Source organism: Malania oleifera, chromosome 6, assembly GCF_029873635.1.
Source record: "Malania oleifera isolate guangnan ecotype guangnan chromosome 6, ASM2987363v1, whole genome shotgun sequence".
Lineage (NCBI taxonomy): Eukaryota > Viridiplantae > Streptophyta > Magnoliopsida > Santalales > Ximeniaceae > Malania > Malania oleifera.
Window position 1 is genome coordinate 16,008,563 of NC_080422.1, and position 23,746 is coordinate 16,032,308.

Consider the following 23,746-nt stretch of genomic DNA (forward strand, 5'->3'; position numbering starts at 1 on the left):
ACCTAGAGAGAAAGGGAGAAGAGAGAGAGGAGTTTTTCATTGAAAAATCTGATTTTAACATATATATAGACTGCTGGCCACATTTCTTCGTCGACGAGACACGTGCATTCGTTGACGAGTCATACAGGGGAATTCGTCGAAGAAGAATAGGTTCGTCGATGATCCATAGAAAGACGTTCATTGACAAAGAGAATGGGTTCATTGACGAACCTTTAATGGACTGAAAAGTCTTTGCTCTCGGTAGCTTCGCATTGACGAGACACGTGTATTCGTCGATGAGACCAAAAAGGATGTTCGTCAATGAAGACCATGAGTTCGTTGACGAATCCCTGCTGATGCCCCTTTTATAATTTCTTTTTCCTTCATCTCTTTATCTTTCTTTTCCTTCATTATTTTTTCATAAATTAATTTTTTTTGGGTCTCTACAACTAACTTCCTTGAGAAAGGTGTGACATTCCCATATTGCCCCAATTACTCTTTTCTCATGCCTTGTTAGTAGAGGTAAATAATACTCGATTGACCCAAAAGCCTTAGGCAGTTTTGTGGCCTAGCTAAAATAGGTGTCTTTTATATTTATAGACCTGTTGCTACAGATAACATAGGAGAGTTCCTACTATTACCTTAAAACAACAAGGCCTATAAAGTGGGGCAGATGTAAACACCCCAATTCTAACTAGGCCTTTTCGAGAAGACCCCGTGTGATAAGAAAGACGACTTTGTAAACTGGGAGTAGGAGGATCCTATTGAGTCCTAGTTTATTTCAAAATTAAGTCCCTTTGACGCTAGCTGGATTCCCACATCTGACGGACATCATCTCCTAGTATGCTAGCTTGGATTTCTACATCAAGTACACATTGTCCCCTTTGGTACGCTAGCTCGGATTCCTATATCTGGTGCACGTTACCCCCTTTAACGCTAGTTTGGATTCCCACATCTGATGCACGTCATCTCCTAGTATGCTAGCTCGGATTCCTACATCCGGTGCACGTTACCCTTTTTGACACTAGCTCGGATTCCTACAACCCTCACGCGGCTTGTAGGCCCCATATGGCTTGTGGGCCCCCCCACATCTTAATGGGCCCCATGCTGCTTGTGGACCCCACACATCTTTGTAGGTCCCATATGGCTTGTGGGCCTCACACATCTTTGTATGCCTCACATGACTTGTAGGACCCACACATCTTAATGGGCCCCACTCATCTTGTGGGCCCCATGCAGCTTATGGGTCCCACATGGCTTGTGGGCCCCACACAGCTTCATGGGCCCCACACGGATTAGGGCGTACTTGATGTACAGTTGTTGTTGTTGTTGTTGTTGTTGTTGTTATTATTATTATTTATTTATTTAGTAATTTAATTTGTAAAATGCAAGCATGCTTTGTTCCCCTCATTATCATTCACCCCATTCTATATTCCCCTCATAATTGTTCACCCCATACTTTATTCCCCTCATAATTGTTCTCCTATGTCTTATTTCCCATGCTTGCCCCAAGCTAAGTTTATAAATAGCCTTCTCATTGTAAGCACAAAGAAAGAAGAAAAAATTTGGGAATATATTGAAGTCTTCTATTGTTGAGATTGTGAAGCTTGTGTCTCTCTTTGTGAGTGAGTGGTGAGGCTACGTTCCATTCTCTCGGGAGATCAAGTGGTTGACCGATCCCATCTCCTACCAGTGTCAGGTCATCCCATATGAAGAAAGCACTCCGTAGTGCCTCATTTCAAAGTTCAAGGACCACCCTTGGAAAGACACTATGGACTGACGCTTGTAGACTCATCGACAGGAGAAGAAGACCGAAAGAGAGGAAGACGAGAGGTAAAATTAATAGACTCTCCCTTCCTAGGTTACATTCTAAAATGTGATAGACTAGGTATGAAGTTGTGAATACAGTAACTCAAACCCAAAGTTAGGTTCAACCCTAAACCTAAACCCAGTTTACTCCTCTATGAACTGTTTGACACACTAAACCAATTTGAACCAATTATCTAGTATTTTCTTATTTATTTTTCTATTATGTTATCTATTTGAAAATTAGGGCTAATTATAAAAAATCACAAAAATCAAGAAAAATATTTTGAGAATTGAAAATCGTTTTTGACATTCTTTTCTACCATAAATGAATTCTGAAACCTCTTAAGATAATATTTTCATACTTAGAAAAATCCTATAAATTTCAAAATTTTGGGAGTGTATTTTGTAACATATCTTCTCGATTTTCCGATCCTGATGATTGCAACAAAAGGGTAAGAGCTTTATAAGTTTCATGTACCCCGATTTGAGGTTATATATATATATATATATATATATATATATATATATATATATATAATGTAAATAGTTGTGTGATTCATTCATGTACATTTGCACTTTATAAATTCACAAAAGGAGTAACATAAATGGTTTTTCGAATTTACTTTGGGATATTTTATAATTAATTAGGTATCGTTTGTAAGAATGGGTGTGTAGGGGGTACTTGTACCTTCCCCTCGCGTAACCAAACTCCCGATCCCTACCTTGGTAACGCAGACTGATTTCACCCTTAATTGGGTAGTAATCAAGTGTTCTAACCACACTAAAAGGTTAGTGGCGACTCCATTACACCATTTTTTTTTTCTGAAAATTAAACATTACATTTTTCATTCGCCTCGTTCCTTCCAGGAACTTCGCAACACTTTTGAAAACTCATTTTGATATCTTATGCACTAGTATGAATTAGTATGCATATGTATTTGCTCAACTCTTGCTAGTTATTCTTACTAATATTATGAACACAAGAGTTACAAGAAATCTTACCTCACACACAACTCATTACATACGTAAAACTTTATAAGGCTTCAGTTGGTTGTGCTTGGGTATTCCTTGTGTAAGCTTTGACCATTGCTTCATTGAAATTCACCTTAACCTTGTGCTTGCTCCATTATTGACCTATTGTCTTGTACTACAGTAGAGTGCACATAGTAGTTAACTTAGGGGTTATAAATGGGTTTTTATCATCAAAACCTACTAGATTGGGATACTTTACCTACTAAGGGTAAGATAAACCTTCTATCTAGGTATAACCTTTAGCAACCAACCGAGCTATATTATGTTTGATGGATCCATTAGCCTTGAGTTTTGTTTTGTAAACCCACTTACAACCAATGACTTTTTTGTTAGGAGGAAAAGGTTCGAGAGTCCACATGCGATTGGCTTCTAGGGCTTTGATTTCATCAGCCATAGCAGCTTGCTAGTGTGGAACCAAAACAACTTGAGAATAAGAGTGAGATTTAAGAACATTTTGGAAACAGAGGTGAGAAAAGCAAAGTGGTTAAGCCTAAAAAAAATAAAATTAGGTAATGAATGAACTGTACCTGAGAAATTCTATGGAGCAGGATTAAAATGTGAAGACCCCAGGAGATCTGAGCAAATATAGTGTTCAGGGTAGGAGGGACAAGTGATTTGATGGTGTGGTCGAGAAAAGATAGTTGGGGGTTTGGTTTCAATGGGTTCAAGAGAGAGACTATTGGTGGTACTATTTGTTAGATTGTTTGGGGTTGGGTTAGAAAAACGATCTTGGGAATGAGATTTAGTGAAGATAGGATTGGGGTCGGCAGGGACACTAGGGACAATGGGTGGAGTGTTTGTGAGGTTATAGGCTGTAGGGTCAGCATAAGGAAAGACGGTCTCAACAAACTAAACATCACGTGAAGAAAAAATTTTCTTGGTCTCTATGCTATATACACGATAGGTGGAGTGACTAAGGGAATAACCAAGGAAGATGTAGGGGGAGGCCTGTGGTGAAAATTTGTCACGATGAACGTTCAAAGTATGTGCATAGCATAGACAACCAAAAACACGAAGTTGCTAATAAGTAGGGTTTAATGAAAAAGAATTTCACAAGAAGTTTGATGGTGTAGAGAGATGGAAGGGGTCCAATTTATCAAATATGTAGTAGTTAGAATACATTCACCCCAAAAAGAGACAGGTAAAGAAGGTTGAAAACGTAAACAACAAGCAACGTTTAAAAGGTGACAATGTTTTCTTTTGGCAACACCATTTTGTTGAGGAGTTTCAATACAAGTACGCTCATTAATTACACCATGATCAGAAAAAAAAAATTTGCATGCGATGAGCTAAGAATTCCTTACCATTATCGGTGTGAATTCGTTTTATGTCAAAATTGAATTGGGTTTTTATCATGGAAAAAAAAATTAGTGAGGTAGGAAAAAGTGTTTGATTTAAATCTCATGAGGCAAACCCCCAAGTGACATGAGAATAATCGTCTACAATGGTAAGAAAATAATGTGCACCAGAATGAGAGGGTGTGGCATAGCCACCCCATATATCATAGTAAATATGATCAAAAGAACTAGCACTTTTATTCTCTACCAATGAAAAAGGTAAATGAGTATTTTTAGCACGAATACAAATATCACAATGAGCATCTTTATTCAAATGATAAAAATCTTTCATACTACAAGGAAGGGATGGATGACCTAAATGAAAATGCCATAACGAGTAAACAACAGAGTCGGTGTGGAAAGCAATGGGGGCCCGGGGCTTGAAGGTGATAAAGACCTCTATGCTCCTCACCCATTCCAATCAGCTTCCTTGTGTGTTGGTCCTGAAAAATACAAAGAGATGGAGCCAAAAAAAACATGACAAGATGAGGCCTTAGTAAGCTGGCTGACAGAAATAGAAATATATTTAAAACCAAGAACAAACAACACATTAGTGAGTTGTAAGGAGGGTGATAATTGAAGATTTCCCATGTGAGTGAATTGAGTCGTGGCCCCTGTGGGTAATGTAAGAAGCTATGAGTAAGTGGTGACTTGGGTAGCATGTGGCAAAATTTTCATGGAGGCCACATGCGCTAAAGCACCCATGTCAATAACCCAAGTCAAAGAAGTGAAAGATAAAATGCTAGAGATACCAGAGAAATCATCTGCACAACAAGTTGAAGAAGAACCATCAATTGGTGATATTGCTCAGTGAATCACACTTGTAGTGGAGGAGAAGACTCCTAAGAGATTGCGTTGGCTGAGACCGGTGGGGCAGTGACAGCGGTGGTCTTCTATTTGATCTTGGAGGTGTTCTAGTGGGCTGGGTACCCAATTATTTCATAGAGCTCTCAATAAAGTGACCTTATTTCCCTTATTTTACATTTTTTTTCCCCATTTCTTGCTCTATTGGGGGTCGGATGGGAAGATCGAGTAACAACCATAGCAGTGTTGTCGAGTGTGGGTAGGAGTGGGAGATGAAGATGGCGATGGGTCTCCTCTTGATGAACAGTAGCATAGGCTTTGGTGATGGAGGGTAGGGGATCAAGAGCAAGAATTTGGCTCCTAATGTTGTTGAAGGAATCATTGAGCCCTATGAGAAATTGGAATAAATATTCTATGTTTTCTCTTGATGTGGCATTTTTTCGAGCACTGCATATGCAAGAATTAGGTTCATGTAGGGTCTGCAATTCAACCCAGAGCTTTTTGATGGTGTTTTAGTAGGCTGTAACAGTCATGAAATCTTGATGGAGATTAATGAGATCGCGCTTGAGGTGATACAACTGTGGGTGATTGCTTGGAGAGAATTGGTAATCTAAGTCTTTCCATAATTCAGAGGGATTCTGACAATAGATCAAGCTTTTCCTTAGAGATTTGTCAATGGAATTTAGAAACCATGAAAGGACCATGTCGTAGCACCTATCCCACAGTGTAGCAATGGAAGGAATATATATAGGTTTTGTTAGAGTGTCATCAATGAAAACAAGTTTATTTTCGGCGTTGAAAGAGAGTATGCAACAGATGGAATTTAAGAAAAAGAGAAAGCTACTCTCTGTTATTACTCTCATACAATTTTATAGATTGAAGCCTCTGTATATATAACCAAAGGAAGAATATTAAAAAGAAAAGAAAACAGAAGAAACAAGAAAAACCTGAAAACCAACTAACAAAACTAATATAACTGCTACACTGTGTTGTAATAGTCCCCCTCAAGATGATGTGTAAATATTGTGCACATTCTTCTTGGATAAATGTAATGCAAGAGGTTGATAACCTAAAGTTTTAGTCATTAAATCTACAATTTGATAAGTAGAAGAAACATGTAAAGTAGTAATGAGACCCTCTTGCAATTTCTCTTGAATCAAATGGCAATCGATTTCAATATGTTTAGTTCTCTCATGAAAAACTGGATTAGCTGCTATGCGAAGTGTTGCTTGATTATCAAAAAATAAGAGAGCTGGTTGATGATGGGAATGATGCAAGTTAGCAAGTAAATTTTTTATCCAAATAATCTCACAAACTGTGAATGCCATTTATCTATATTCAGCTTCATCTGAAGAATATGGGATGGTTTGTTGCTTTTTAGACTTTCATGAAACAAGAGAATCCCCAACGAAAACACAATATCCACTGATGGATCTGCGAGTGTCCAAACAGCTAGCCCAATCTGAGTCTGAAAAAGCTTTTTTATGAACCTCTGATGAAGATGGAAAAATTAAACCTTGACTAGGAGCAGATTTTAAATATCGCAAGATTCGCATAGCAGCATGTAAATGAGGAATGCGAGGGGTATCCAAGAATTGACTAAGATGATGCACAACAAACATAATATCTGGTCTAGTGTGAGTCAAATATAACAACCTTCCAATAAGTCTTCGATAAGCTGTAATATCATCTACCAAATCACCAACATCTTTAGATAATTTGGTATGAGGATCCATAGGAAATGAAACAGATCTTGCAACTAGCAATCCAACATCTGAAATTAACTCTAAGCAATATTTTCTTTGAGACAAAGATATGCCTTTGTTCGATCAGGCTATCTCCATTCCAAGAAAAAATTTTACAAGCCCCAAATCCTTCAACTTAAACTCAGCACTTAGTGAGCTTTTAACCTGTTGAAGAAGAGCTAGATCACTGCTAGCTAAGAGTATATCATCGACATACAACAACAAGGCAATGAAAGAATTTCCATCTTTCTTAATGAACAAAGAATAATCAGCCCTAGATTGTGAAAAACCCAATGTAAACAACAAAAAAGTAAATTTAGAATTCCACTGCCTTAAGGCTTGCTTCAAGCCATACAAAGATTTTTGCAACTTACACACTCTTTTGTCCCCCTTGGGAAGATAACCTGGAGGTGGCTTCATAAAAACTTCCTCATCTAGGTCTCCAAATAGAAAGGCATTATTGACATCAAGGAGAAATAAATGCCAATTGTGTATCACAACAAGTGATAAGATACACTTTACAGTAACCATTTTTGCAACAGGTGAAAAAGTCTCAAAATAATCCAAACCTTCAAATTGAGTATAACCTTTAGCAACTAGTCGTGCCTTATGTCTCTCTATTGAACCATCAGAATTATATTTTGTTTTATAAACCCACTTACACCCTATAGGAGTTTAATGAGGTGGTGGTGATGTGAGAATCCAGGTATTATTCATTTCTAATGCAAATAATTCTGCAAACATAGCATCTCTCTAATGAGCATGCTAAATAGCTTGATGATAAAATGAAGGTTCAAAATGAGAAGAAATAGCAATAGAAAATGTTCTATGTGAATTAGATAATCTGGAATAAGAAAGAACTTCAAAAATACTATGTGTAGCACCTGAAATAATAATAGGATCCCTGGGAGATGATTGAGAAGCAGAAGTAGCTAAGTTGCAATGATATGATTGCAGATAACCAGACATTTTGTGTTGTCGAGTGGATTTTCGCAAAATTTGGAAATTGATTTGCATCATGTAAGGGTATATTTGTATTGGAAGAAACAGGAGGAACGGATGGAACAGGAGAAATTGCTGATGACAATGGTTCATGAAATGAAATATGGTCAGAGAAATCTAAAACTAGCTTAGGAAAAACTGGAATTTGATTTTCCGAACTTGTTTTTGACTGAATTGAAATGTCATGTCTATAAGTCCTATTGAAATCAGAAGAGAAAGGAAATATAGATTCATGAAATATGACATCTCGAGAAACAAAAAAAAATATTCCAAGTCATATAGTTTATAGTCTTTTATACCAGATGGATACCCTATAAAGATACATTGTCTTGCTTTTGAAGAAAATTTTGATCTGGAATGGGTAAGAGTTGATGCATAACATAAACATCCAAAAACTTTTAAATGTTTATATGTTGGAATCAAATTATACAAAACTTCATGTGGAGATTTGTCATTCAAAATTAAGGATGGAAGTCTATTAAAAAGATATGTTGTAGTGAGTATGCATTCTCCCCAGAAAATCAAAGGCATGTTTGATTGAAATTTTAAAGATCTTGCTACATTTAAAAGATGTTGATGCTTTCTCTCAACTATAGAATTTTGTTGAGGTGTTTCTACACATGATACTTGATTGAAAATTCCTTTTGAATGAAAAAAATTTATCATGTTGAACTCCAAACCATTGTCAGATCTTACACATTTTATTTTTGTCTCAAATTGTGTTTCAACCAAATTATAAAAGGCAATAAAAATATTTTGAACTTCAGATTTCCTTTTCATTAAGTATGTCCAAGTAAATCTAGAATGATCATCCACTAAAGTAAGAAAATATCTAGAACCATTATGAGTTGGAACAAAAAATGGTCATTATATATAAGCATGAACAAGATTGAAAGAAGAACTTTTATTATATGAATGAATCTCAAAAGGAAGTCTTTTTGTTTAGCCATAGGACAAACTATACAATGATCAATAGTTTTATTTGAAAAACTAATATCTGATACATGTTTTGAAAGAAAATTCAATCAGGACATGGAAGGATGTCCTAATCTGTTATGCCAGACTTTGGAGTTTATGACATAATTTACAATATTGGATGTTGGTAAGGATTTAGTAGTATTAACAGCCGAGTGTTGCAAGATGTATAACCCAGCAGATTTTCTAGCAATCCCAATCATCCTCCATGGGGTAAATTCTTGAATGAAACAAACATTAGGTAAAAAAATAAAAACACATTTATGAGATGAGGTAAGTTTACTAACCGAAAGCAAGTTATATGAAAAAGATGGTACACAAAGTACATATTTGAGAGTTAAACTTTCAGACAGTTTAACAGTGCCAAGATGAGTAACTAGGATAATGTTTCTATTTGGAAGCATAACAGTAGTGTCCAAAAGCTTTGTTATAGAAGTAAAAAATATCAATAGAATGAACAATATGGTCTATAGCACCAGTGTCTACAATCCAATGATGCTTAGATGTTGATGAAGTTACTGAACAATTTGAAGAAAAACTAGAAAGTATCATACCCTAAGTATCTTGTGGAGGATTAGTAGAAATAACTTGGCTATTTGATGGCTGATGGGTTTATCAGGTTGTGAGTAGATTAGAGCTAATAATTTATGACAGTCCTCTTGAGAGAAGGGCAAGTTATTATAAGATTCAAAGGTTGTATCAAGAGATTGGCTGATGAAGATTTTCCTTTCTATCGAGAATTACTGAATTTAAAACCTGGAGGATAGCCATGTATTTTATAACATTTGTCCACGTCTGATTATTTAAATCACAATGAGTGCAAAATAATTTTTCTCTCCTTGGTTGCTAATTTCTAGAAGCAAATTTGTGGCCTGAAAAATTCGATTCTAGCATTTTACTCATAAGAGCAACTGTGTCAAAGACCCCAGGTTTGCAGACTTCTCTTTGTTTTTCTTCTTGGACCATTAAAGAAAAAACTTTATTTATTTCAGGTAAGGGTTCCATCATTAGAATCTGACCTCTAATGTGAGAAAAACATTCATTCAATCCCATTAAGAACTGAATGACATGCTGCTTGTCTTGATATTTCAAGAATTCTCGAATGGAATCACAAGAACATGTTCTTAGTACACCACAAGAACAAGAAGAATCTGATTATAGTAAGCTAATTCGTCCCATAAAGACTTAAATTTTGTAAAGTAATCTCTTACTGACATGTTTTCTTGAACTAACATTGATAAATCCTTTTGAAGTTGAAAGATTCTTGGCCCATTTCCTTGTGTGAACCTGTTCTTGAGCTCCTGCCACATATCCGTAACAGTGTGGGAGCAAATTATGCTGGCTCCAATTTCTCTTGATACTGAGTTGATAATCCAAGAAGAAACCATGTTATTGCATCTTTCCCATAGAAAATTTGAAGCATCTGTTGAAGGTGGATGAACTGTTGTTCCATTTACAAAACCAATCTTGTTCTTTGCCTTCAAGGCCATCATCATGGATCTACTCCATGTATGATAATTTTCCCTAGCGAGGACATTTGAAACTAGCATTGTACCTGGTGAATCACCACTCTGTAAGTGGTACGGATTGTTTTCTTCACTTGTATTATTAATAGAAATGGAAGAAGTGGACATGGCAATGATGCTCGCAGCTTTCTTTTTCTTTCTTGCTTTGATACCATGAAACAGAGTATACAGTAGATGGAATTTAAGCAAAAGAGAAAGCTACTTTCTGTTATTACTCTCATACAATTTTACGGACTGAAGCCTTTGTATATATAACCAAAGGAAGAATACTAAAACGAAAATAAAACAGAAGAAACAAGAAAAATAGAATGAAAACCAACTAAAAAAACTAATATAACTGCTACACTGTGTTGTAACAAGTTTATTTTTGGCGTTGAGAGCCATGCGCATGGAATGTTGCCATGAGGGATAGTTGTCACTGGTGAGGAGTTCTAGAACCAAGGTTGCTCCAGGATTTTTTGCAACAATAAAGAAATATGGTGAAGTGAGATCACTGATTAATTGGGGTAGAGTTTGGTTGGGTGGTGCAGCCATGGTATGTGTAGAAGCGTTCAGAGATCCCGAAGGAGTTGCTCAGATTCCATGATAAAAGGCAAAGGAAGGGGAAATTTTTCTCTTGATCTAATACACATTTTTACAAAATAATCACACTCTATTTGTAAGATTAAATGGTGCTATATATGGAATGTTATAAGGCTTGATTTTCTGCAATTAACCCTGATTGCTGCAATCGGTAGTGCTTGATTTGAGGCTTGATTGCTGCAATGATTCAAGACTTGATTGCTGCCATTGATCTCATAACTGTCAATACGCTACATGATTTGTTAGGACCCTGTGAGCATCCAGAAGAAAATGGCACCAAGAAATTTACGTGGTTCGGTCAAGAACGACCTACGTCCACGGAGAACACACCAACTATTCAATAACTCACCGAAAAATGTTACAAGTCTCTCTCTCTCTCTCTCTCTCTCTCTCTCTTCCTCCTTTCTTCCTCTCAACTCTCTCTGCACTCTCTCTACACTGTGCTGTTCTGAGCTCTTGTTTTGTTCTCACTTTCCACAGCCTCTTTATATAGGCTTGGATTTTACATTATAATTAAATGTGAATAAATACAAATTAATCAGATTTAATCACAAATTGGAAGTTAAAAGAAGAGATTAAATGGAGAATAAATTCCACACGTTTTCTGACTCAGTAATGCCACGTCTCCAGCTGTGTTTCTGGCTCCACCTCAAACAATCTCCCACTTGGAGACAGAGACACCCACTCAACCAGAGTATCATGAATAAATGATATGCTCATAATATGTGTCTTTAGGCATGAAGACCAACTGAAGTTGAACACAACTTCAGTTTCTCTATAGTCACCATCTTCCTGTCTATTTGATTCCTGCGGACTAATCTGATGGCTGTCTTCAAAACTGGTGTAAAATGCCGGTGTAGTCAATCCTATCCTTTTGCTCAAAGTCTTTGACTACCAACCGAAGCTTGTACCTTCTGAAGCCGTCATGCTCCTCTTCGATTCTGTACACCCACTTGTTGTGAGGATTCTCGGTATTTTGCTGATGTGTCCCAACACATTCATGGGTGTTTATCTGGAAACTAACCCTCTTCTTTTTCCTGACTATACAATCCTCACACATGTCAACCTGTACTGACTGTAGACCACTCAATTTTTCCTTTGAGTGCATCACTCTAAGTCCCTTCTCGCTCATGTGACCAAGCCATTGGTGCAAAATGTTGCTGTCGTCATTTCCTGCAGCAACTGAAATAGACATGGAGGCATTGGAGCTTAGAAAAAGTGTTTCGCTTTTCTTACCTCGCACAATCGTTAGTACACCCATTGAGAATTTCCATTCATTGCCAATGAATTTCGTCGTGTATTCCTCATCTGCCAACTGACCTACTGAGATCAAATTCTTTCTCAGGTCTAGAATATACCTGACATCCTTCAGCTTCCATACTGACCCGTTTATATTGATCTTCACAACTCTTGCCGGTTACGTCGTAAGGTTGATCGTTGCCAAGGTACACCTTACCAAAATTACCTGGTGTGTACTCCTTTAGGCAATCTCTGCGGCATGTGGCATGAAATGAGGCTCCGAAGTCTATGACTCAAGAATCCTACTTGCTTTTCGAAGAGCAGATCAACATCTCATCATTCTTAGAAGCAATATTTGCTTCTGTCTTTGCCCTCATCTCGAATTCTTTCTTCTGACTCCTGCACTGATTCCTGTAATGACCAGTCTTTCCACAGTTCCAGCACTCAATAGCTTTAGTGCCCTGAGAATCTATGTCCTGAGTACCTCTGGGATTTCTCGGCCTAGATCTGCCGCGGTTGTTTGATCGTCCATGCTTGTTTCCTCTGCCTCGATTCTTCATGTTCAAGGCTGAACTCGAATTTGAGCTATGGTTCGGATGCATTCTTATTTCCTCCGTCAAAATCATGCTGACGACCTCATCGTATACAAGCTTTGATTTTCTTGCGGAGCAACTGATGGCAGTGACGACACCATTCCAATTTTCAGGCAATTGACTGAGAATCAGTAGAGCCCGAATCTCATTATCAAATGTTATCCCTATTGAGGCGAGTTGATCAGACAACTCATTGAAGTTATTCAGATGCCTGTTGAAACTCTCACCCGCAGATATGTTCATCGTAAATAATATTTTCATGAGATGTACCTTATTTGCTACTAAAAGCTGCTTGTACATATTTGAGAGCGCATCCATCAGAGACTTTGTGGATGTTATATGCTTGATATTGAACGCCACAAATTTCGACAACGTCATTCTGATGGCTTCGAGGGCTTTTCGATCAAGCAACTCCCACTCGTCCTCGTTCATGGATGTTGGCTTACCCTTCATTGGTAAGTGCAATTCCTTCCCAAACAAATAGTCTTCTATCTGCATCTTCCAAAAACCAAAATTGTTCCCGTTGAACATTTCGATTTTTGAGCTCTTTTCATTTGACATCTCGATTTGCTAATCTAGAGATGGAATTAGCTCAAATGAATAGCACGGTTGGATTCGAAACAATCGAAAATCCTAGAAATGGTTCAAGTCGCTCGAAAAACGGACCCAAAATGACCCCGAAAAGCTCAGTCAAAGTTTTCAGCCAAACCTGGTCAAATGCTGACGTGGCAGTGGGGTCCCCTGTTGACGTGGCAGTGGGGTCCACCTGCTGACGTGGCAGTGGGTCCACCAATTTACATGGTAGTGGGACCCACTTGATGACGTGGTAGTGGCATGCTGGCGTGGCACCTCTGCCATGTGGCACTCCTGCTGGCGTTTGCGCGGTATGCGGGCTGATGTGGCGCTGAGGTCGGACCCAGGTCAGAAACTAGATCTCGGGTTCACCTGGATCTGAGTCACCTACAGGGTCAGGTCGAGGCAGAACTGGTGAAGAAGACGCGTGCAATGCATGTAGCGCATGAAGAGATGTTCGCGGGCGCGTGAAGAGGTGTCTTACTCCGGTAAGGCACGTGGGGGCGCGTGCAGGCTTGTTTGAACTCCGTTCGAACTCGGGCGAGCACCCTTCTCTTCTTCTCGGTGAGAAGATTACGATGGTGGCCTCAAAACACAGTTTTAATCTACTGGACAGAGCTCTGAATTTTTGGATCACTTTTAATCTGGCTTTTCTGCTCCAACCGGACTCTGATACCACTTGTTAGGACCCTGTGAGCATCCAGAAGAAAATGACACCAAGAAATTTACATGGTTCGGTCAAGAATGACCTACGTCCATGGAGCACACACCAACTATTCAATAACTCGCCGAAAAATGTTACAATTCTCTCTCTCTCTCTCTCTCTATCTCTCTCTCTCTTCCTCCCTTCTTCCTCTCAACTCTCTCTGCACTCGCTCTACACTATGTTGTTCTGAGCTATTGTTTTGTTCTCACTTTCCACAGCCTCTTTATATAGGCTTGGATTTTACATTATAATTAAATGTGAATAAATACAAATTAATAAGATTTAATCACAAATTGGAAGTTAAAAGAAGAGATTAAATGGAGAATAAATTCCACACGTTTTCTAACTCAGCAATGCCGCGTCTCCAGCTGTGTTTCTGGCTCCACCTCTAACAATCTCCCACTTGGAGACAGAGACACCTACTTAACCAGAGTATCATGAATAAATGATATGCTCATAATATGTGTCTTTAGGCATGAAGACCAACTGAAGTTGAACACAACTTCAGTTTCTCTGTAGTCACCATCTTCCTGTCTGTTTGATTCCTGCGGACTAATTTGATGGCTGTCTTCACAGCTGGTGTAAAAATGCCGGTGTAGTCAATCCTATCCTTTTTCTCAAAGTCTTTGACTACCAACCGAAGCTTGTACCTTCTGAAGTCGTCATGCTCCTCTTCGATTCTGTACACCCACTTGTTGTGAAGGCCTTTGGGTAACTTCCACGTTCTATTGGAGGTGAGGGACTTCATCTCATCCTTCATCGCAAGCTCCCACTTGCTCGTATCTGCCACCTGACATGCTTCATCATTGCACTCGGGCTCTCCTCCATCTGTAGGAAGTAAGTAGTTAATATACCTTCTGTCTGGTACATGGGACCGAGTAGATCTCCTAAGCTCTGAAGCTGGAGTAGGAGATGGTGGTGCGACGATCTGCTCCACTGGTTCCTCCACCTGAGGATTCTCGGTATTCTGCTGATGTGTCCCAACACATTCATGGGTGTTTATCTGGAAACTAACCCTCTTCTTTTTCCTGACTATACAATCCTCACACATGTCAACCTGTACTGACTGTAGACGACTCAATTTTTCCTTTGAGTGCATCACCCTAAGTCCCTTCTCGCTCATGTGACCAAGTCATTGGTGCCAGATGTTGCTGTCGTCATTTCCTGCAGCAACTGAAATAGACATGGAGGCATTGGAGGTTAGAAAAAGTGTTTCGCTTTTCTTACCTCGCACAATCGTTAGTACACCCTTTGAAAATTTCCATTCATCGCCAATGAATTTCGTCGTGTATTCCTCATCTGCCAACTGACCTACTGAGATCAAATTCTTTCTCAGGTCTAGAATATACCTGACATCCTTCAGCTTCCATACTGACCCGTTTATATTGATCTTCATAACTCCTGCCGGTTACGTCGCAAGGTTGATCGTTGCCAAGGTATACCTTACCAAAATTACCTGGTGTGTACTCCTCTAGGCAATCTCTGCAGCATGTGGCATGAAATGAGGCTCCGGAGTCTATGACCCAAGACTCCTGCTTGCTTTCCAAAGAGCAGATCAACATCTCATCATTCTTAGAAGCAATATTTGCTTCTGTCTTTGCCCTTATCTCGAATTCTTTCTCCTAACTCCTGCACTGGTTCCTGTAATGACCAGTTTTTCCACAGTTCCAGCACTCAATAGCTTTAGTGCCCTGAGAACCTGTGTCCTGAGTACCTCTAGGATTTCTCGGCCTAGATCTGCCGCGGTTGTTTGATCGTCCATGCTTGTTTCCTCTGCCTCGATTCTTCATGTTCAAGGCTGAACTCGAATTTGAGCTATGGTTCGGCTGCATTCTTATTTCCTCCGTCAAAATCAAGCTGACAACCTCATCGTATACAAGCTTTAATTTTCTTGCGGAGCTACTGATGGCAGTGACGACACCATTCCAATTTTCAGGCAATTGACTGAGAATCAGTAGAGCCCGAATCTCATTATCAAATGTTATCCCTATTGAGGCGAGTTGATCAGACAACTCATTGAAGTTATTCAGATGCCTGTTGAAACTCTCACCCGCAGATATGCTCATCGTAAATAGTCTTTTCATGAGATGTACCTTATTTGCTGCTAAAAGCTGCTCGTACATATTTGAGAGCGCATCCATCAGAGACTTTGTGGATGTTATATGCTTGATATTGAATACCACAGATTTCGATAACGTCATTCTGATGGCTCCGAGGGCTTTTCGATCAAGTAACTCCCACTCGTCCTCATTCATGGATGTTGGCTTATCCTTCAATGGTAAGTGCAATTCCTTCCCAAACAAATAGTCTTCTATCTACATCTTCCAGAAATCGAAATTGTTCCCGTTGAACATTTCGATTTTTGAGCTCTTTTCATTCGACATCTCGATTCACTAATCTAGAGATGGAATTAGCTCAAATGGATAGCACGGTTGGATTCGAAACGATCGAAAATCCTAGAAATGGTTCAAGTCGCTCGAAAAACAGACCCAAAACGACCCCGAAAAGCTCATTCAAACTTTTCATCCAAACCTGGTCAAACGCTGACGTGGCACTTGCTGACGTGGCACTTGCTGACGTGGCAGTGGGGTCCACCTGCTGACATGGCAGTGGGTCCACCAGTTGACATGGCAGTGGGACCCACCTGATGACGTGGCAGTGGCCTGCTAGCGTGGCACCTCTGCCACGTGGCCCTCCTGCTGACATGGCCCTACTGGCGTTTGCGCGGTATGCACGCTGACGTGGCGCTGAGGTCAGACCCAGGTCAGGAACCGGATCTAGGGTTCACCCGGATCTGAGTCACCTGTAGGGTCGGGTCGAGGCAGAACGGGCGAAGAAGACGCGTGCAATGCGTGCAGCGCATGAGGAGATGTTCGCCGGCGTGTGAAGAGGCGTCTTATTCCGGCAAGGTGCGTGGGGGCGCGTGCAGGCTTGTCTGAACTTCGTTCGAACTCCAGAGGGCATCCTTCTCTTCATCTCAGCGAGAAGAATACGATGGTGGCCTCAAAACACAGTTTTGATCTACTGGACAGAGCTCTGAATTTTTGGATCACTTCCGATCTGGCTTTTCTGCTCCAACCGGGCTCTGATACCACTTGTTAGGATCCTGTGAGCATCCAGAAGAAAATGACACCAAGAAATTTACGTGGTTCGGTCAAGAACGACCTACGTCCACGGAGCACACAACAACTATTCAATAACTCACCGAAAAATGTTACAATTCTCTCTCTCTCTCTCTCTTCCTCCCTTCTTCCTCTCAGCTCTCTCTGCACTCTCTCTGCACTGTGCTGTGCTGTTCTGAGCTATTGTTTTGTTCTCACTTTCCACAGCCTCTTTATATAGGCTTGGATTTTACATTATAATTAAATGCAAATAAATACAAATTAATCAGATTTAATCACAAATTGGAAGTTAAAAGAAGAGATTAAATGGAGAATAAATTCCACACGTTTTCTGACTCAGCAATGCCGCGTCTCCAGCTGTGTTTCTGGCTCCACCTCTAACATGATTTAGGTCCGTTTTTTTCGTTTTTATTTATCCTATTCGGATCTTGGCCATATCTCTTTTGGATACTGACAATATATTTTGACATGTCTATGCATATAGTCGTATACTATTACTCGTTTTTGGTTGGGACTCTGCTTTTAAAGTAGATTTAAACTGCGCTGAGGCTGCATTTTGAGTATGAATTTGAAGCTTTTGGCTCGAATTTTTGTGAATTTTGAAGAAATTCAACACATTTGTATTGTAATTTGTTTCATTTACAGAATCCACATCTAACTCCTTGTTTTCAAATTCAACAAAAGTTGATATTTCATTTACATAGAAACTTACAAATATTTCCATGACAATTCAGGGTGAAAAATTTAGTTATACCAAGTAAAAGAAATCAAAACAAGGTATAGTGAATATTAATATTGTATAAGTTTAAAACTAAATCTTTTGATAATTATACAGAACATGTATCTCAAAAATTAAAATTTTTTTTTTGCCTGTTGGGTTTGGGTTTGCTTCTGTATTGCAGGCTTATCTTGTATTGCACTGGTTTCTGCTACCATGCTGATTTCAGTTCTGAATATAATTTGTTTTGCCTACTAAAAAACAAAACAGAACAAAACAAAACAAAATGGTGACCTGCCTCACAACTCACATGCCATTCTGTACCATTCTGGATTCCCCGTCACGGGTTATGTTTTGAATTACATGGAAACTGATATTTATGTGTTGATCTCATTTTAGAAGTCTACAATAATCATGCCAACCAACACTGCACCACATGTCATCCTATTTGTAGATTATTTGACCATTTTAATCGCATATTTATGTAGAATTTCCATACTGCAGGATCTGAATGGTTAAGTTCACCATCATAAACACTGTTGCATTTTTGTGAGCCCGTGACCCTTTTAGTTGGTACTTTTTGTTTGATGCTCATCCAATGATGCAAAAAGACAAATTGCTGAAGAGTGCAAGTATATGTCACTATTCATAGACCGCCCTCATCCCACCTCACAATCTCACATTTTCAAACTTTACCATCCCTTTGCCAGGCAATGCCAGTTTCCTATCAAAGAAGAATTTTTTTACTTAGTTATTTCAAATTTAAAACCATCATATTTCCACATACAACATGCTTCCCAAATCCCTTCACGAATAAGATAATGACATCAATCGACAAAAAAGTGAAAAAAAAAAAAAAAAAACCAATCCTCCCCAAATCTTCTATGACAGTATGCAATTCTTGTTGCAATTCTCAGAGCAGGAGCCCACACAGCTTTCCACTTTCTTTCCACCTGAACAACATAAACATGTAAACTTAAATTTCTGGGTGTGTGCGCGCGCGCGTGTGTGAGAGAGAGAGAGAGAGAGAGGGGAGAGAGAGAGAGAGAGAGGGAGAGAGGGAGAGAGAGATAGTGACCTGGTTCTTTTCTGTTGCTGATGTTGGAGCACATGGAGGAAGCACAGCCAAGCTTGCAGTAAAAATGATTTCTGCTGTGGTGGATATCTGAAGGAGTGGTGGGCGGAAGGAGACAGTCCTTCAAGCACTGCAAAGAGCATGCGGAGGCAGTGTGGTCAGGTATGATAATGCAGAAAATGAAGCATTTGGTGTAGCACTCGAAGAAATCTGCTCTGGCCTGCCCTACCAGCAATCCCAGCACCAACCCAACCATAACAACTGACCAAACTCTCATTTCCCCCATCCCCTCTCTCCTTGAGATTGAATATTGTGAAGTCTCCTATGCTAGAAGAAGGGGTTATATAGACTGTTGCTGTGCAGGTGGACAGATTAATAATAGTCAAGATGATGCAACCTATGGAACTTGGACAGTAGTGATAAATTACAATTAAATGTAAATCCTTAGAATGTAGCAGTACTGCATGTGATACTAGTCTTGATCATATGTTATGTCTACATGTGATATCATATATATATTTTATAATATTATTATTATTATTATTATTATTTTTAATTTTATAATCAGACATAGTTGTAATAGTTACCTAAAAAATAACTCCTGAATTCCAATCAAAATAGAGAAAAAATGAAAAAAAAGATTAAAAAGAAGTGTTTATATTTCATTCTATATATATGAATGCTCTATAATATCTCTGTCAATATAATCTGAGTGGAGGGACTCGCTCAATCACTTGTTATGATTGAACTCAATGAGGAAACACTCAATTGCATACAAACACTCTTTGATATCAATAATAATTTGAAAAAAAAAATACAAAGAACTCTCAAAATACAATTTCTTCTCTCACTGGTTACTCTTCCTCTTCTACACCACATACATTACACACACACATCCTCATAAATATAGCCATGGATGGGGATGGTAGGTGGAGATTAAAATTAACAAAGGTGGGCTGAGGTTGGTGGAGGTGGCTGCCCACTGCAGCTCAACAATTCAAGGTTGGTGGAGGTAGCTTCCGACTTCTCCACTGCAGCCTAATCAAGTTTAATATTCAACACCCCCCCCCCTTTAAACTTGACTCTCATGGCTTTATCATTCCGAGCATTGTCTTTAGTCTTGTAAAAATATCGTGCCTGAGTAGTTTTGTGAAAATATCAGCAATTTGCTCATACATTCTACAAGACATTAGCTCCATTTATTTCTTATTGACATGCTCCCTGATAAAATGATACCGAGTATCAGTTGTCGATGTAGACTTCTGTGGGGTCATCTTGGAGAAATCCCAGATACTTCAATACATTCTTGATCCATATATCATGACAAACAACTGAGTTGGCAGCAATATACTCAGCTTCACATAATGACAATGTTACGATGGGTTGCTTCTTTGATGACCATGGCAACGATGTATCTCTGTTGGCCTAACATAGCTTTCAAATCTTGTTTTGATGATAAAAAATAAAGGTTAATTTAACAAGCTGTTGTTTAAGTGATGATATTTCATGAAACCTAGAATGACAAAGTTCAAAAAGTTCAAAGAAATGAAAGTCCAAGATCACAAGTACTATAAAGCTATATTACATCAAAATGACCAAAAGAAAAGCTCAAGAGGACCAAGATGTTCAAAACATGTGGAAGCTTAAAAAAGACTCAAGCTCAAGTCAAAGTTAGGCATAATTGGCCGAATCCCGATAATATATTGAGTGTCTGTTTATATTTTCGCAATTTATATTTCTGCATGTGTATGTTATTGTGTGAATGATGCATATGATTTAATTTCCGTATCTTACATTTATCTATGCATTTGGGTTTATGTGTATATAGACAGACCCTATGTTGAGTATTACTGTTGTCAGATTAGTTGAACCTAGGAAGATATTTTAAATACCCAATTCACTCCCCCCCCCTATTGGGAATACACCAAAGCCAACAGTGTCTTTGTATCAAGACCCTTTGTAGGACACCTGTTGAGCAGATAGAGTGCACATAACATTGCTTCTGCCCAAAAACTTTTGGGCACATTCTTATCCTTTAACATGCTTCTGGCCCTGTTAAGGATCGTGCGGTTCTTCCTCTCAACTACACCGTTCAACTAGAGAGTGTAGGTCAGTGTGAACTGATTTTGAACCCCCTGTTGCTTAATGAATTCCTTGAAAGTTTCTTCCTTATACTCTCCTCCTTGGTCTAATCATAGTGACTTGATGTGATAGCCACTCTGCTTCTCCACGAGAGTTTTGAACTCTTTGAATTTTTCAAACACTTATGACTTCCTTTTTAGGAAGTAGACTCAAGTATTCCTATTATAATTGTCAGTAAAGGTGAGGAAGTATCAATTTTGTCCATTTGAAATTGGGTTCAATGGACCACATATGTCTGTGTGTACTAGTTGGAGTGGCATGGTAGATCTTTAGTCGGCTTGCTTTCCAAAGTTGTTTCTGTGTTGCTTGCTCAGAACATAACTTTCTTATATTTCATTTGGATGCTGGATGTTGGGTAAGCCATTCACCATCTTCTTGCTTCCTAACTGCTTCAAGCTTTCAAACATGTCCAAACCTTAGATGCAACAACCAATCTTTGTTGTTGATAATGGCACTTAGACATATTGGCGTTTCGTGATGGATGGTGAGATAGAACATCCGATTTTTTGCTATAGTGACTCAAGTGATGAGCTTAACTTGAGCGTCTGATATCACCATCTGCTTATCTCTAAGGCTAATTCGGTAGCCTTTCTCCACAAGCTGTCCGAGACTCAAGATGTTGGTATTCATGTCTAGCATATAATAAACGTTGGAGATGAAAGCGTGATCTCTGGCCTTCTACTTGATCAGAACTTCTCCTCTCCCTCAGACTTGGACTTTAAAGAGATCGCCAAAAGAGATCTCCCCCTGAATTTTCTCATCAAGTTCAATGAATATGTAACAACCTCAATTTCTTAAAATAAAATGTAACATAATAAATGGAAAAGTCAACCTGAACCCGTGGGTAATGGGGACACCTATCAAACACAGCAGAAACCTAAGCAACAATAAATGAAAAATCTCATTCATCCAACCATAAAACATAATAACAGAGTTATCTACAACATCATAATACCGTACTTTATATACATCCTCATAAACATCAAAATAATGCTAGGATCAAACACAAAATAATTCTAACCCTAGTACAAAATCTCACCCTCCTAGCGGGGCAATACCACTGACTCCACGGTGGCTACGACCCGTCGGTTACTCAGGGTCTCCTGAAAAATATATTTAGTTCGAGGGTGAGACACTTCTAAGTAAGGGAAAATAAACTAAATACAGTCGTGTGGCAACATGAACATTTAATGCAATTATACATATACAATACATTTTATATTTTCGTAAATGTTATCATATCATACTGAATAATCACATACATTCATATTTTCTAATAAGTCATATCATACATAAAACATCTGTTATAACTGATAATACTTAAAACATACCCAGGATGAATAACTAGCTAATGTCATGTATTACCCCCCATGACGGGTTGTGCAGCCCGAAGGGGGGACCCAACAATGGCTGGTCGACCACTGCCGAGTCAAAAATATGTCTGTAAGTACGATGGGCCCGCCAAACCCTAGTCTGGATTGCCAGGTGGACGTCTACAACTTTACACTGAAAGCCACATCGACTATCCACCTCCCACCCCCTTGTGAGGTGGTTAGCACGAGTCTGAATATAGATCTCTGATATATAAATAACTACGATACCGAGCTCCTAAACTGAACTAAACTAACATCCGAGTTCTGATAACATATAATACATAATCATATAGCATCTTTCATAATTGTATAGATATGGCCTTGCGCCAAATCTTTCATATATCACGGCCTTACGCTGAACATATTATAATTACGGCCTTGCGCCAAACATATCATACATATCATTCTGAAAATAAATCATTTATCGTGTTTCAACATTGTAATGTATTGTACTCTTTCATAATTCCTCAAACGTATTCCATTCGTATATTTGTCTTATCATGATATTCTTCTATGTAAAATAATATTCATGCCACACATTTACTGTATAAAATCATACATTATATTCTAAAATCATAGTTTTTGGCATCTCATATATATATACATTTCAACATAGTAATAGTATTTTCTCAAACATACATTTTCTTCGCATTATACAGATATAATGTATGCTTTTCCTGAAAATAAATTTTCTCATAAATAACAATAATTTGCAAGAAAGTAACTGCTTTAGTTTATTCCCTTACTTGACTACTGAGAAAGCCCCTAAAATATCCTGGTCTAACGCTCGTAGGATTTCCTGATCAATACCCTGAAACTGAAAACTTCCAGTATTAAACTTCAGTATTCTCACGCGTACATCATTTCCTATAACTGTCATAATATCAAATTTGGCTTAAAAAGTCTTACCTCAACTTGGGGATGATTTCCAACTTACTTTCACCAACGATCCGCTCCGGCAAATTTGAAGAGAACTTCTCTAGGAGCGTCGTGGTGACTTCGGATTGTCGATCCAGCGTAAATCTGGCCCAAAATCAATGAAAAAGAGAGAGAGAGAGAGAGAGAGAGAGAGAGAGAGAGAGAGAGAGAGAGAGAGAGAGAAACGAAGGGGAGAGAGAGAGACGAGAGTTAGCTTAATTATGAAGTAAAATCCGAATTTTTGATATTTATAGAACAGGGAATTCATCGACAAGCCATGTCATTCGTTGATGAATCCTTTAATAATTTCGTCGACGAAATTCAGTCTTCGTCAACGAAATTCAGTCAGCTCAAAACCTCTCTCGGTATTTCTTCGTCGACGAATTCTCTTAAGCCCTCATCGACGAATCCCCTGTATTCGTCGACGAAGCCCTGATAATTCCCCTTGGTTACTGTTTCCATTTCCCTTCCTTTTTGTTATTTAAAAACTATTATT

At 38.7% G+C, this 23,746-nt stretch overlaps 1 protein-coding gene across 1 annotated transcript; it reads right to left on the minus strand.

Annotated features, from left to right (window-relative positions):
- Positions 1-18,462: 18,462 nt before the first annotated feature.
- LOC131157554 (thionin-like protein 2) lies at positions 18,463-19,299 on the minus strand. The gene is made up of 2 exons (XM_058111795.1): positions 18,821-19,299; positions 18,463-18,695 (listed from the first exon to the last, which is right to left on the minus strand). The coding sequence occupies exons 1-2, from the start codon at positions 19,101-19,103 to the stop codon at positions 18,625-18,627; spliced, it is 354 nt and encodes a 117-aa protein (XP_057967778.1). The 5' UTR covers positions 19,104-19,299; the 3' UTR covers positions 18,463-18,624.
- Positions 19,300-23,746: the final 4,447 nt, after the last annotated feature.

Bases quoted from the DNA above. Each gene is read 5' to 3' on its own strand.
- LOC131157554 (XM_058111795.1), bottom strand. From the start codon at position 19,103: ATGGGGGAAATGAGAGTTTGGTCAGTTGTTATGGTTGGGTTGGTGCTG. The intron at 18,696-18,820 runs GTCACTATCTCT...TATGTTGTTCAG, and splicing joins CAGCAACAGAAAAGAACCAG to GTGGAAAGAAAGTGGAAAGC.